This window comes from Nannobrachium achirus (genome assembly GCF_963921795.1).
Source record: "Nannobrachium achirus genome assembly, chromosome: 2".
NCBI classification, from domain to species: Eukaryota; Metazoa; Chordata; class Actinopteri; order Myctophiformes; family Myctophidae; genus Nannobrachium; species Nannobrachium achirus.
In genome coordinates, this window is record NC_137811.1 from 61,381,921 (window position 1) to 61,397,920 (window position 16,000).

The following is a 16,000-nucleotide window of genomic DNA, read 5'->3' on the forward strand; positions in this document are numbered from 1 at the left end:
AAATGCAACAAGTGTCCCCCCACCCCCCCGGTCCCCTTCCTGTGCTCGTCTCTTGCCTTGGTCCCGTGGAGCACATGTCTCTCTTCAGTCGGTACAGCGAGCAGTCTGTCTTAAGTCGCGCTTGTATGAGGGGACTTAGAGCGAGAGGGCTGTTATTGATCGTCCTCTATGAGTGAAGTCCAGGCATTAGTTCCAGCAGGGTGGCTAGACAGCTGTCCGTGAGCCACTCCACCAGCCCTTACACGGCAGGGCTGAGTGGAGCCAGGGATGTGCACTTTTGATTCAGATCTACCCTCACTAGCGCAGTCCCGCCCCACCCAACATTGCTTCTATTGACCGACGGCCATCCTGTGCTTTCGCGTTACTAAGGAAAGCTCTCGCCGAGTGCCGGGACCTAAGCTGGGAGCCTCGGACACGAACCCCCCCCACCCCCCAGAATCCCACCCCTCCTTGTGCTATATCCCTTCTCGGTGTGTTGACAAGCTCGCGATGATGAATCTTCCATGGTCCGCTGAAGACCGCTCCTAATCACTGCTGTCATCTGCTGGCACCTGCCATGTTCACTGACCACAGCAATCACAGCCAAGTTGGGTTATCACAGCCCGCAGTGATGGAGAGCACCAGTGTTTTGTTATCAGAGTGTAAACTAGGCACACCAGCATCAAAGCTAGTGCAAATGCCAGACAAACAATCCATTACTCCCTCGCCATCAATGTATGATAAAATGAAAATTCCCTCATAGATAATAAAACAAACAAAAACAAAACAAAAAGATGCTCACGTTTGTAATCTTCATATTTTCATTATCTTTCCTCAGAGAGGGCCAAGAGCTTTTGTCAACGCTTGGTTACGAAACCCGGTTCCTCCCATCCTAGACCTACATTTTAACGAAAACCTGGCAAATCTCTCCAGGTCAAAGCTGGCCTTGCAAGGTTGCAGCTCACATGGCTGGTCAAAGGGTATTCATGAGAGTTCCAGTCTTTGGTTGGCATGTGATACTGGATACACATCGAAACTACACAACAGCCTCCAAGCTTGAATAAATGATGGACAAGGCACTTGACAAGTGTGTGCGTGTGCTTCAGCGGCTAGTGCAACCTGTATGTCTCAAAGGTACAGAGTGGTTTGTGAAGTCTTAACAGTCCAGAGTGTCTGTCCTTTTATTCAAGCTTGGCACTGTCTGCAGGGGCTTTCCTGTGGTACGGCTGGTGCAGGCTTGCTAGTTTCCTGTTCTCTGACTGACACCGTTTCCTATGGAGCAGCACCTGTATAACAAACCACAAAGGAAAGCAGTTTTTCTCCCCCTCCTCTATGCTTCTCTTTCATTTGCAAACAATGAGAACGATAAAACCAAAAAGCCTAGATTTCAGTGTTGTGAGGTTTGCCATGCTCAATAACAAGCCATGGCAGGGTCTGCCATCTAGTGGGCATTAAATATATTACATGACTAGAAAGAAAAAGTGGAAGGGGGTGCTTACAAATAATTACCCAACTAGAAAAGAAAAGAAAGACCTGAAACAATTCATTCCTATTTAAACCCATTTACAGTTTGCCGTATCAGGATAATTTACAATAAGGTTAGGGGTGCATCATTTTTCAAACTAATCAATATAATCGATAATGAATAAATAACAAATTTCAAAAAGGTTATTAATAATTAGCTTTTTTTTTCTTGCGAAATGTTTTCAAAATAGATCTGTCAGAATTGTGAGCTTGTAGATCAGCTATTTTTGTGAGACACTTTGGCTTATTGTATATTAGGTAAATAGCTTTTCACGTCGATTTGTTGATGCAGAAACAATTAAACCAATATCAAGGAAAACTTGATTCTCAATTACTGGAAATGGTAATCGATAGAAAAGTCATTAAAAAATGAATTGATAGTGCAGCCAGTGTTTGTACTGTAGTGTAATTGTATCTGTGACGATTACAACTAACTGCTTTTGTAATTGAGTTAGTGTAATAATCCCTTTCAATATATTTATCTCACATATTCTAATTTCACACTCAGCCTGTTTGGACTCAACCAATAACAAGCTATATTTACAAATCATCCTCAGTAGTGGCAATGATTTTTGTTATGGCTAAAACCTTACATGCTTTGTGCCTGTTGGCCAGTGGAGGTTCTGGTTCTTTGATGTGCCATTACACAAAAGGTACTTTGTTACAACTAACTACTTTGGATGACTGTTTTACTTACCAATATATCTACTGAATGGTTTTAGAACACAACCAGGTTGTAACCTGTATACTGTATATCCATACCATCTCCTATCCCACGCTATCACATCACCTCCACACCTAAGAGTCAGATAACTCTTATCTAGTACAATAAATACAGCCTCACATAGCCAGCCTTAATCTCTTGAGCCGGGTTTTCACTTCAAGATATTAGTCTGAAAAACATCCACTGAGAATCAGCTCAGATAATGAGCAGCTCTATATATGTTTTATAAAAATGTTGTAGGGGTGATAGTGCTTGCACAAATCCACTCTAGCCCAGGTGCTGGACAAATGGCATCTTGATCGTGTTCCTGATTATTATTTTGTATATTTTATATCTTGTATTTCTTGATATGTAATATTGATGTATAGATGCAAACATGTTGGGTTTGTGTTGATTATTGCCCTTTGTTACTGGAGAAATGGCCTGATTGGTATGAGCTTAGGTGGTTCCAATCACCACTCATTGTTATAGCCAATCATAGTGGAAGCTAGTCTTTATAAGGATACCATGTACTATTCCTGAAGAAGATCCAAACGGATCAAAACGTTGAAGCAATAAAACAGAGCTGAGTATTCACCAGTGTTGCAGACTCTATTCTTCTTATAAAAATGTTATACCTTTATTTGATAGCAGTGTTGTTTTTGACAGCACATTTTGATTTAGTTTTAGTCAGTCATAATTTAGTCACCTGAAAGGTTTTAGTCTAATTTTAGTCGACTAAATATCATAAGATTTTAGGCGACTAAATTTACAGTTGATTTAGTTAACTGAAATGTATTTTGGCAGGACTTGATGGCATCGCAATGGCTGATTTTAAACTTGTTTGAGTGCTGAAAATAGCAGATCTACAAGCTCACAACGAGTCATGCTGCGACGCGTTGTGAGCTTGTAGATCAACTATTTTCAGCACTCCACACCTGAGAGCAACCAAACATAAAATGACTCTCTTCTCCCTAGTCCCTCCCTTTTAGTCTTCAACGTTTTAGTCTAGTTTTTATTTTGTTTGACGAAATTGTCAATATATTTAGTCTTAGTCATCACAGCTTAGTTTTTATTACGTTTTTATTTAGCTTTCGTCAGTGAAAAAAACACAGTCGACAAACATTATTCGTCATAGTCTTATTCGACGAATTCAACACTGTTTGATAGTGATAGTGAAGAGTCAGGAAAGGAGAGAGAGAGAGGGGAGGACATGCAGCAAATGGCCTCGGGTTGGATACAAACCCAGGCCAGCTACAGGAATAACTATGCCAAAATCCCAAGCAAATGCCTCTGAGCCAATGAGCAAAGCAACATTTGTCCTCTGGCTTTGCCATAGCCTGGCGTTGCTCATACTAATTCCTCACTACCGCCAGGGGGTGGTGTTGTGCGGTCTGGTTTATTAACCAGACTAGCTTTGCCAGGCTACAACAAAGATGCATTGAATTAACACAATAGCAATTTTTTAAGAGGTATTTCTGCTCCTGTCAATTGACAGGCAACAGGAGCTTAACTTCCTTTGGAAGAGCTGTGTTTGTGCACGTGTGTGTGTGTGTGTGTGTGTGTGTGTGTGTGTGTGTGTGTGTATGTGTGTATGTGTGTGTGTGTGTGTGTGCGTGCGCATGCTGGTCTTACCATTAACAGGCGTTTGGCGTCTTGCAGCCATTTTGACACCTTCCTGCCATTAGCACCAAGCGACCCTCCTCATAATCATCCTGGTCTACACTGATGAGCAAGCGCACGCCTTCGGGCCCCGCCTCTGACCTCATCCAGTCGGTGATGAAGACTCCCTTGAGGGCCTCCAGCAGGGCGCCACGGAGATAGTCGCTCCAGAAGGCCTCCAGGTTATCCAGCTCTGTGAACTTGATGTCGCAGACCACAGAGCCCACCTCCAGCTCCCGCAGCAATGAGCTGGCACGGCTGAGATAGGAAAGCAAAGTCACAATCGAAATTAATTCACTGAATAGTAGTAGCACAGTAATCCGATTTAACTGTTTTATTCAACATTCTGGTCTACACCGTTCTTTGCTTTCAGTTTCAAAATTAACCCCCATGGGGATCAATTAAGTGGATTTTTATCATTTTGTGCACTGAGATTCAATCAAGGTGATTATTACATTTAGTTAGATTTTCATTTAAAATTTGGTTTAGTTCCAGTTCGTTCTTTAATCCTGTTTTAATCGCACTTACACATTGAGACCAGCCTGACAAATACTGCAAGAGGACATTGTAGACAGAATGGACACGGAGTGTGTAATGACATCAAATGAAGATGTGGCTCCATTGACTGTGGATTACTCAAACAAAGCGTGCAATCAGTCCAAGAGTTTACCAGTACCTGAACAACTCAAACTGCCGCTCCAGAGGCTGCTGCTTGTCTGAAATGACTCCGTTGCGAAGCGCAGACTCCTGCTGCAGGTACTCAGCCCGCACACGCAGACGCACATCTGAGGGTAAGGGGGGTGGTTGGGTGGAGTGGTAGAGGAAGAAGAGGGGGTACGGGGGGGAGGCGGGAGTGGGAGATAATGGTAGATATGAGAGGTAGAAGAGAGAAAGCAAATTATATGAGTACGCGGCCGCGGGGAGAGGCACAGCAATGGGGGTTGCGTACATAAATGAAATGGGTCAAGGTGAAGAGGATGGTCACATGAACGTTAAAAGGGGAGAGGAGAGGCGAGGAGAGGTCACATTGGGGGCACAGACAAAACGACAGGAGGGATAAAAATGGTGGTGAAGCCAGACAAGATGGGGACAGAACAGTAAAAAAATAAAAGGGGGAACCAGGGAGGGGGGAGGTCATGGGGGCCAATAAGGGAAAGAAACATGGGACACATATGACATCATTAAAGTCAGTTGGTTTAAGCTTATCTACATTAGGTGCATCAGATCAAGGATAAGGAGTGTCTGGAGTAACAGATGGGGGACTTTGACAAGAATAAAGGTACTACTGGATTGACTAATGGTACTACTGTACTACTGTATCAAAATTAAGGATGCGATTCCTTTTCATATTCTTAAAGCCGTGTATAAAGCGTTGCAGTAGAGCAGAGCAAAACCGTAATATGCCAACAGCAGCGGAGTGGAGCTGTACCAATCACATTATTTTGAACAGGCTACTGGCATGACATTCACAGACTGGTGGGCCTTCAAAATGAACTGGTGATGTGGAGAATTAAGAGATGCTCTTCTACAGTAACAACCAGCTGTGTGTCCTGTGGATTACTCCCCACCTTATCCCCAAATTTCTGTGGTCTCATATTTAACCAAAACAAAATGTAATCTTTTGAGGGCAGCAGAACAGCTGTGGACTGAACATCATCGTAACAGATTCATGGAATGGAAAATTGACGTGGAAATCCTGTTCCGTCGTATACTTCCAGTTTCTTTGGCAAATCACCATTCAATTAGGGAGGCAAAGGATTGCAGTTGGGTGTGCATTTTTAAAAACTTGACAGCGCCACAGGAAAATAAGCAACTAGCATTTCATGGACTACATAAGGCAAGTTTCTAAAGTTGCCCTTTGATTGAGGTCTGCTGAAGTCTTTGTTTATTCTTTTGTTTCAAGCACCAGGTTCTAACTGATTAACTCATTCCATGATGCGATCCACTGTGGAAAAGGATTTGCGATCATGCAGCACAGCGAGAAGGTTCAGAATGATACATACTGTACTGAGCAAGAGCACCGTTGTGATCGTCCTCTCATTATTGCAGAGCTTGGAAGAGTGGGAACCATTGGTGGACGACTTTCGCTGAAACAAAGATCCAGCCCTCCCTCCCACCCAACATCAACCCCCACCACCCCCCAGAACCCAATTCTTCCTGCAACGATAAAGTTAGCATTTTCTAACACCGTCAATTGAAAATTATATAGCAGCTTTTCTCAAAAACATCATTTGGAATCTAAATTTTCCTCTTCGAGGCCCAACCCAACTCTCCCCTGAGACTTCTAAAATACTGACCAAATACAGATCTTAAAACAGTAATGAAGATATGGCAGGGGAACAAAATAATAAATCTCTGGGTGTTTCGGTCCATTTAAAAGTCATCATCAGCAAGGGAGAGGCAATTAAATAAGATATACATACACTCTTTACATTAGGGGCACTATGTTAACTAATCGGAGTCAAAGCCATATGTATACATATGTACGTATATGGAATACATGTACATACTGTATACCTGTATATGGAATACATATACGCATGACCCTGTTGGTGAAGACAACGAACCAGGTTTCAGTTAAGACACAGGAGGTGCCTTGTCCTAAATCCAGAGCACAAAGAGGATGCACCAATAGTGAATTATGTGATCACGAGGTTTAAAGTCAGCTGTGATCGCACTGCCTGTGTCCAATGAAATTGTCTCTTTCTATTTCCCCTACGGGAAAGTGGAATGAGAGAGTCAGAAGAGGCCCAGCTTTGGATGCCACCATCAGAAATGCAAATGTTGAGTTAGGGCATCGATTATGCATCTCTTGACATTTTGAAGGAGAGTGAAAACCAAACACTGGTTCCCCGCTTTCTGAACTTCACAGGGTTTTAATGAGGATGCTTTTCATATAGACAGGGTTGGATCAAAGGGGGAGATTAAAAACAAAGTTATCCCCAGGGTTTGACAACAGGGCTTAAGTATTTAAAACGGTTGGGAGTGAACTAGATTCAATCAATATTTCACTTGTGGAAGCATAGCATTAAATTCAAGTTATTTACAGTCGCACACACAGAAAACTCACACTAGGAGAATTGATTGAATAGGTTCTTTTGTTGTTCATGAAAGCAATGTTACAGTACAAGAACTCAAAATATGTTGTTTGCATTGACACAGAACTCTACTTTGATGGCAAAATGACACAAGTGAAATCCTAGGTTGACATAATGTTATTTAAGCTCTTCTGTTACAACATCTAGCAGGTTGCATTGAATCTAGAGATGCATTTCTGCAAGTAAACTCCATGGACAAAAAGAGATACAGCATTTTGACATGTTTAGAGGCACCTCATCATAACACACATCATGGCCGCTCTCGAAGGCTATAGTTATCCATTCCTGCCAGCCTGGTGTCAAATCGGCAAATGACAGAATGTGCTTAGTGAGCACTTTCTCTGCTCAGGGGAGGGGGTGAGGGGGATTTAACTGAATGCCAAACAGGAGTGACTATTGAACATGGCAGCAACAGTAACAGTTTTTTGACAGTGGGACTGTAAGCCATCTTGGGCACGTGGCTGTGATGATAACCACCTGCCCTTCATGCAATTACTATATTTATAGATTATAGATTGCCTTTTATTCTCTCCTGCCCCATTTCCGAATGGCCAAGATGGAAATGGACAGTGGTGAAGTGGAGAGGGCCGTAAAAAAACAAAAGAAAAGTCATTTTGTTAGGGTTACAGAGCACTTCATGCTTCATCAGACACAGAGGGATCCACTTAGACAGGGCATTAGGAGACACAGCTTTCATTTTCTCCCTTTAAAAACACATACAGAGCACGTTTGGCTTCTTCCATCTCACCCGACCCAAACGAGAGAAAAAAAAAAAAAAAAAAGTCTAAGTACCCATTTACGAGGAGTCACTTGGTTGCGGAGAGCTTCAACTCTTTATCGATCCGTTTTTCTGCTGAACAACTGACCGAGAGTGGAGAGTTAGGGGAGGTATCAAGAGACGGTCCACACAGACCCCTCTCTTAAAACAGAAAAACAAATCGCTCTCTGTACCACTTTGCATGGTTTGAGCGATTACTGTCCATTCTCTCCCCCTCATTGTGAATGAGGAGGTTTTTCCTGACACTCTCAGGATGGCCTGTTTAGAACTGTGAACATAGAGAAAAAAGGAGAGAAGAGACAAGCACAGGTGGGTTGGATATCTGTCGAATGGGTGGTTTTCTTAAGAACAAACATGGCATGGCACAGCACTCATTTCTATTAGTCGTCTAAATTCTGGGATATAGTGGTTAGGTCAATTAAACTCAGATGGGCTTCATCTCCATGGTACAGTATGCATCTAAACAGGATGCTTGGGAGTAACCTTGACCGATTCCTCAATCTTAACATTTATCTAGCAATTAATCTAAACCCTGATCCTAATGATGACCACATTTAATTTCCCATCCTTACGGCCAATTTATACTTTAGCTAGACTTGTCTAGACAAAATGACATTTGTCTTTGGAAAATAAATGTTATTTTTCAAGCAAAGTAGTTAGGGTTAGGCCCAATTTAACCTTTAGAATGAAGGAGCAGGCAGAGTTTAGAGTTTTTCTCAAGGACAACTCAGTAGGATGCATGATGGACAGACTGTCTAGAGAAGGTTTGAATCCATGGCCTTCCAACTCCAATATTTAAATATGTGTCTCGTTAAGTAAGTAAAATCACCCTACTGTACATTCACTGAGGTTCATTACAACATGGACCTTCACAAGCATCCCATTTAGATTGCACGAAAAAGGTTCCTCTTAGCTGCAAGTCATTTACTTGTGTGGGCATTTGTAAGAGCAGCTTTCAACTGGCAGAGTGTAAATGAGACACTTCACTGAAAATGCTCTCAGAGATGAGTTGCAACAGTGATAACATAGAGTGGTAGCGGTAGGGTCTGAATGCTGGAAGCCAACATCGGATTGAGGGGCCCTATCTATCTCTGCACCCTGGACCATACTGTACACACATAAACACACATAGGGCACAGAGATGAGATAAAGCAAGGGGTTTCTCTCAGCAAAGCACCACTTGGCAGATCTTTCTTCAGAACTGTGTGAGTAACAGGTCTGGACAGCAACCATGTTTAGCCCACGTTTAGCATTTATGATCAACGGAGGCTGCATAGGTGGTAGAATTGCCGTGCTGTGGAAGATTTTCCAACTAATAAATAAATGCCTATCAACTCCGGTAATATTGGTGACAGTGGATGTGAAAGTGAATAATTCCATTGTATAGCCGTTTGCAGTCTACTTTAAATACTGATATTTGTATGAATGAACCAATAGCCTTAACAAATCTGCCACAGAACAGTTGACTGCAACAGAAGTTAAAAGTACTTTGGGTTAAATATTAATTATGATCTCAAATCTCTGTGCCATAAATGTTGAGGCATATGAAAAGAGATTTGACAATGGAACAATATCCATTCGGTTATTCACCGATCAAATTTAGTATGACTTACATTTATTTCAAACTGGCATCGGATGAAGAATTATTTTAAATTTTTTGAAGTGAGCACTGTGAAATAGTAAGAGATCGACACCACTCATGAGAAAAGCAAAAACTATTAAGGATAAAGGACGTGAATAAGAAAGTAACAAAAGCCATCTCAGCCAGTGTACAACACTAAATATTGCAAGGACGGTTTGTTGAGAGCAAACTTGCTTGGTTTGTTTTTCTGAAGGGCACAAGGAAGGAGGACAGCTGTAATATAATACACAGGCATTGAATACAGAGCATAGAGACAGCCTCAAATCCCCATTGTGAGGAAGCAGGCCTCTTTTACCTTAGGCATCGGACCAGACTTGTGAGACAGCGAACCACTGAGCTGATCATCACACACACTGCTGAACGTATGGACAGTGGTGCAACAAAAACTTGTTTTTTGTTTTGTTCCCCAGCCTCACTCTTTCTCTTTCTCCATGTTCCACTGTTTCCTAGGGTTACTCGATCTGAGTCCTGAGTCAACCTGGTGGAATTAAATGCGGAGTCAAGACAGCAGCATGGTCACAGTTTACAGGTAACTACATCACTCTTACAGCAGCTTAGCTAGGAGGGGCTGTCTTCATTTGTAGATGGCTTGGTCATTATGTCTGAATCAACAGGCCTTTTTTCAGATAAAAGGATGTTTTGATCAACACGCAATGGAAGGCATTCGCAAGGTGTCGCTTTTGAGAGGGGCAGCATGAATGACCAGGTCATTTAAAAAAAGAAGGGTAGATCCATGTATGGAGAGTGTAAGTTCAATCTTTTTGCGGTGACAGGAACTAGCATCGGTCAAGAATAAAAAGGCAGGCAATGGCAGAAATAACGGAACATTGAGAATTTCACTATACAGATTCCCAGTGTCAAGTGGGAAACTTGAGCTAGATGAATGGTTTCAAATATTGTAAAAAATATTCTGGCAGGGTTCAGGAATGTGAGCAGCGATGGTCGGCACTTTAATGTGACTTGGACTCAAGCTAAAAGAATGGAGGAGAACAATGCCTGAACCTAGTGGTGGGCAAGTCTTATCACAGCAAATGAGAACAGATCACCTACCAGAATGAGCTCTTAACAGCAGCTGAAAACAATTTGTTGTGTGAGAGGAAGACAATGTGATGAGGGAAGAGAAAAGGCTACTAAATTGCGACATAGAGAAATGGAAGAATCTCCCAGCAGTTGCATTATGGTTTATGGAGATGCAAGGAGGACAATGAGATGAGAAACAGAGCGAGTAAGTAGGAGTCAGTCTAGTTTCTTCACACAATTTCAGCTTGAACTGAAATACCAGAAAAACAACGTTTAATGTAAGCATTGTGTTTTCATTCATGCATGCCAAAATAAATAAGGTAGATGAAAAAGCCCCCTCCCCACATAGGCTAAAACTTGTCATGGTATTCTGGCCAAAATCTTTCACAGAACAATAGCACACCTGGTGTTCTGTTACAACTCTGTAGAGTTCAATGGGCTTTTATATTAAAAAGGGGAATTTTGGCTGCACAGGCATGCAGACATTCTGCAGTAAACGGTTGTCTGTCCATGACGCAAAGGACTTGGTGTAGAATTTCAAACCCCTCTGCAAGAGGAATTCAAGACTTTGCTGAAATTGTAGTTAAGTCTGTTGATTTGAGACATGTTTTGTTTTATAGGCTATGCAGATTAAGGTCACAAATCACATAATCTGATCTGGCACAAGTCTGTCACAAGGAATCCTCAGAATGTTTAAGTGGATCAACGTTTAGCAGTCAGAAAATATAGTTAGGCAGAAATGAGTGTAGTCTTTCTTTATGATCCAAGAAATCCAAGGATTTTTTTCTTTCTTTTCTTTTGAACGACCAAAGTTTCACAAGTTAACCGATTAAGACCTGAGGCTGACTCTACCAGCAAGACGCCTAAGGCCATCTGTCTTGGCCATATATATTCTGTTGTCTGACATCATACATACAATCCCTTTCATGCCCATATATGGAGATCCCCTTTATGCCCATATATGGAGATCCCCTTTATGCCCATATATGGAGATCCCTGCTCTGTCTATCTGACATCACTGTGATGTCACCTGTGATGTCACAGTGATGTGTTAGCCTTTTATGCCCAATTGCCCATATATGGAGATCTCTGCTCTGACTATCAGACATCACTGTGATGTCACCTGTGATGTCACAGTGATGTGTCAGGGGAACCACAGTGTCAGGCGTTATAGACAGAGATACGGTAAAACTGTGACGGTTCACAGACTAAACAGTTTTCTGAAAAACATAAGTTTCTCTATATATATTCTCTCTCTATATATAGCTAAAATCTAAAATGACACAGATGCTTTACCGGTTTTAATGGGCAAAGCAGCCTGGTATTGTGCCACCAAATGGCCGATTTGAGAGTGTGCATGCAAGGTTTCACGCCGCTCGGTCCAATGGTGTATGACATTAGCTGCTCACAGGCACATGGATGGACACACGGACAGGGGCGAGAACATACAGTAGTCTTTGCCTGCCTGCACATACATAGTCAGCCAGAGCATAACAGGATGCCTTAAGTTCCAAATCTAACGTTAGTCCAGGTTTGAACAAAGCAAAGCACACGGGAGAGAACAGGGAACAATCAGAAGTTTGCAGATAATGTACAAACGGATACTCCGGTATATAAAGCCTCTACTTAAATGCCCAAATGATAGGATTCGATCGATTGATAGACTAGATCAAAAAGCCATGTTCCAAGTTTGTTAACCTGTGGGGGGGTCTGGTGGAAATGACTAGAATTAAGTCAAGACTGAGCAGAGGAGGTTGGACGAATGAAGACGTGAAGGAGTGAGAGCAACAAAAAGAGGTGTTGATGCAACGTTGGACCACAAAGCTAAAACTCTAATGAAGAGAAAGGCTGAGAAGAGGCAGTTCTTACCACAGGAGACTTTCTCTGGTGGTGGAGCAGGTTTCTGGCCTTTGGCGCGGCCCCAGGCGTGAGCTTTCCTCTTCCTCTTCTTCCTAGCAGGTTCAGGAATGGGAGGGGAGAAGTCTGGAAGACAGGTTCAGCATGGAATTAGGACAACTGCATAGTCCTTCACAAGTTCACAATGCATCATGTTGTATGTTTACCATGTTCCTCATGGTCAATAGACAATACTATGCATTAAAGTAAATGTTGGAAGTATTGCAGTTGTTCTATTATTGTCATAGATACTTCAGATTGTACAAAATGGATCATTCATGCCCAGATATCTTTAACCGAGAGGATAAATACAGAATAAACATTCTACCACTCATCAAGGAGCCATCAGAACTCTTTGCCTTTTAGGGTTGGAGTTAAATTTCAATGCCCCAAATTCTATTCTACTCTAACATCTGGAAATCCAACACCTAAACCAAGATCTACTTATATAACACCCTGGTCAAGCCGGTTCTCCTATATGGGGCTGAGTGCCTGCGAATAACCAAGTGTGACATGAGCAAAGTCAGCTCTTTCCACAATAGCTCCTTGGGAAAGATCTGCCGTAAATACTGGCCCAATAAAATATCCAACAAGGAACTCTACATTTAGACTGGCTGCCGAGACGTGATCACAGAAGTTAAACACCATCACCTAAGATGGCTTAGACACATACTAAGAATGTCCCCAGAGTGGATCCCTAAAGTGGTCCTCAGATGGACAACACCAGGGAATAGGGAACGACGCAGACCTAAGATCACCTGGCGCAGAACTGTCGAGGCTGAGCTGATGGAGATGGGTCTCTCGTGGGGCATGGCACAACTGGCTGCCAAAGACCGTGATAGCATGGAGGAACGAAGCCTTATGCCCCATAGGCGGCGAAGAGCATAAGTACATAAGTAAATTCTATTAATTCATTCTGGCTCACCATGCTGGTACAACTGTTGGAAAGGGCATGTGTTTGCATTATACCCAGCTCTCACTTCCATAGTTATGCCTGATTCTCTCCGAAAAACAATGAGAATGCGATGATATACGTAACGCATCCTCACCTGTTCTCCTTTTTTTGCGCGACACCAAGTGCAGCAGGTCGTGTCGGGTGAGAACTCGCAGTAGCTGCAGTAGTGGCTCCACACTCTCCTCGCTGAGGTAGCCTCGCTTCTCCAGCTCCAGAAGTAGCTCCGTGCCGCTCTTTGGCCTGTGTCTCGCTGCGATGGGGCAGAGAGAGCCTCTGGGCTCTATCCGCCTCCAGGCATTCAGCAGCGCAGGAGCAGGTGGCTCACCTGCGTTGGCTGGGTCTTCCTGGCCGACCTCGGCCACCCAACCTGCCGGGTCGAGGGGATGTTGGCCGGGAAAGGTTTCGTCCAGGAGGAAAGACAGGGCTTCAATGTCTGTCTCCGTCAACTGAGTACCGACAATTTCAAAGATTTCATGGAGAGAGAGCATGCCATAGTAATTGAGGCATTCCGTCTCGTCCCAGTATAGTGAGTGCCTGAGACTGCTGTATGGTCGAAAGTTAAACATCTTGGCCCGTAGTCGGAAAGAACAGCCTCTCCTCTCCAAACAGCCTCAGTCTCCAATCTGGTCAACACTGTTTCGCTATAAAGAAATTTAATGCACACACACACACACACACACACACACACACACACACACACACACACACACACACACACACACACACACACACACACACACACACACACAAAGTCAGGCGATGGGAGTCTGGGAGACAACAGTTCATGCATATTGCTGTCATGGATGTAATTGCTCTCTCCTTCACCAAGCAGGGTTTAACTGGTGATTTTCAGCCATTATGACAGCTGTTGAACGCAACAAGAGAATACATAACTGTCATCATGAATTCTTCACATACCTATATGATATATCTTTGGAGTGTTTTTTTGAGTAAACGTGTCACGTGCTAACACTTCTAAGAATAAAATCTATTTAGGTTAGTAGCCAGGCTTTGATATAGGCTACTTGGTTTGTGTCCTGAATAAAAACAAACAATTGCTCTTTCAAAGATTGCTCGCTGTATTCGATGCTGTATAAATTGTTTTATGTTATACCTACTAACAGCACAATCTGTTGATAATGGAGAATGTGTTGCTTGTGAACTTAGGCCTAAGTTTATTTCCTGTCAGCTACAGATATTCACAAACACTGCAACTGAAAGAAAACGTGTACCAGGCTAGTTATAATGTTTATGTTGTATAAAAAAAGGTCTTAAACGTGCTTATATAGGGGTTACACCCCGCCATTCCGAAACACCGCTATTCCGAACGTTGACTTCTAACCCTAACCCTACCCCTAACCCTAACCCTTACCCTAACCCTAACCCTAACCCTAACTAACCCTAACCCTACCCCTAACCCTACCCCTAACCCTAACCCTAAACCTAACCCTAACCCTGCTTCGGAATAGCGGTGTTTCGGAATGGCGGACTGTTGCCTTATAGAGGAGCTTAACTATGTGCTTATGTTTATGGTGTGTGGAAAGATTTACCTATTTTCCAATCAATACTAGTACAAAGCTAATGAAAAAAAACTACAACGTACAACATCCACAGACGATGAATAGCTCACCACTCAATGCCTGACACAATGCGTGGTGAGCCTGTAGATTGATTCTGCTATTTTTTTATTTTCACTCCTAAAAAAAACCGAAACACCTGCCATAGTCGATGCGTTGGAATCGACGTATTACTATCAATCAAGTAAAGACTCGTTTAACCTGCAAGCATCTTGACAAGACGAGGACATACCTGTGTGTGTCTACGGTCGGAGGCTCGTTGTGTGTCAACTGGACTGGTGTAAAGGGCGTTGTGTTGTTGTGGTGTCGTCGTGGTTTTCTGTCCTGTGTTGTTTGTTCAGGAAGAGAACAGAAGACACACACACACACACACACACACACACACACACACACACACACACACACACACACACACACACACACACACACACACACACACACACACACACACACACACAGCTGTTGAGACACGACACGCCCATACACGTGACTATTACGTAAGCTCAGTACCTCACGTTTCAGTGGAAAAAAACAAAACAGCCGAGATGTTCTCGTACTTTCTATCAAGAAAAACGAGAAACGGCTAAAATATACTCTATGTTTGCTGTTTCTAACAAATAATATCATAATAATAATAAACAGCCGTTAGTTGTTCGCTCTTTCTATTCAAACGTCGAATGAGATTGTATTACAACAAATAAATGTGCCTTTGATTAACATAAACAACGGCGGATATCAATGCTGCAGAAAGAGGTCAGAACGTTACAAACCACTAAATAATATTCGACGATCAATGTCATGTTGTAAACCTTACGTTAAGGCCGGGGGGACGAGACCAGCCTGTGTTGCTCAAAGGCAGACAACAGTTACGTTCTAAGTTCAGTGTCAAACGTTGTATTTCTAGAGTTTTGTTAATATAAGCAGAGAATCCGACGAGACTCACCCTGTGCTGTAATGTCCGCTGATAATCTGTCAACAACAAGCTGTGTGCTTAGGGTACTTATTGCCTTCATTATCTGTATAGGCACATTTTGCTAGTTCTGTTGAAGATGCGCCTTAAGCCCCGTTTTCACTGAGTCAAACTTCTGGAAGTTTTTTCCAAAATGACGGCAATTTTGAAATTCACGCCATGTGAAAACGGCCACTCATTTTGTCTTCCGTGAGTT

General features: G+C 42.7%; 1 protein-coding gene across 1 annotated transcript; it reads right to left on the reverse strand.

Moving 5' to 3' along the window:
• Positions 1–458: 458 nt before the first annotated feature.
• dedd1 (death effector domain-containing 1) lies at positions 459–15,220 on the reverse strand. Its single transcript, XM_080743197.1, has 8 exons — positions 15,067–15,220; positions 13,352–13,898; positions 12,137–12,389; positions 7,989–8,012; positions 7,777–7,827; positions 4,545–4,817; positions 3,842–4,126; positions 459–1,265 (listed from the first exon to the last, which is right to left on the reverse strand). Exons 2-7 carry the CDS (start codon positions 13,821–13,823, stop codon positions 3,844–3,846), a joined length of 1,356 nt encoding a protein of 451 aa, XP_080599323.1. The 5' UTR covers positions 13,824–13,898; positions 15,067–15,220; the 3' UTR covers positions 459–1,265; positions 3,842–3,843.
• Positions 15,221–16,000: the final 780 nt, after the last annotated feature.

Excerpts from the sequence above, each read along its gene's own strand:
- dedd1 (XM_080743197.1), bottom strand. The coding sequence starts at position 13,823 with ATGTTTAACTTTCGACCATACAGCAGTCTCAGGCACTCACTATACTGG. Across the intron at positions 12,390-13,351 it reads GCGCAAAAAAAGGAGAACAG|ACTTCTCCCCTCCCATTCCT; the intron begins GTGAGGATGCGT and ends CCTGTCTTCCAG. Across the intron at positions 7,828-7,988 it reads AAACAGGCCATCCTGAGAGT|TTGTTCAGCAGAAAAACGGA; the intron begins GTCAGGAAAAAC and ends ACTCTCGGTCAG.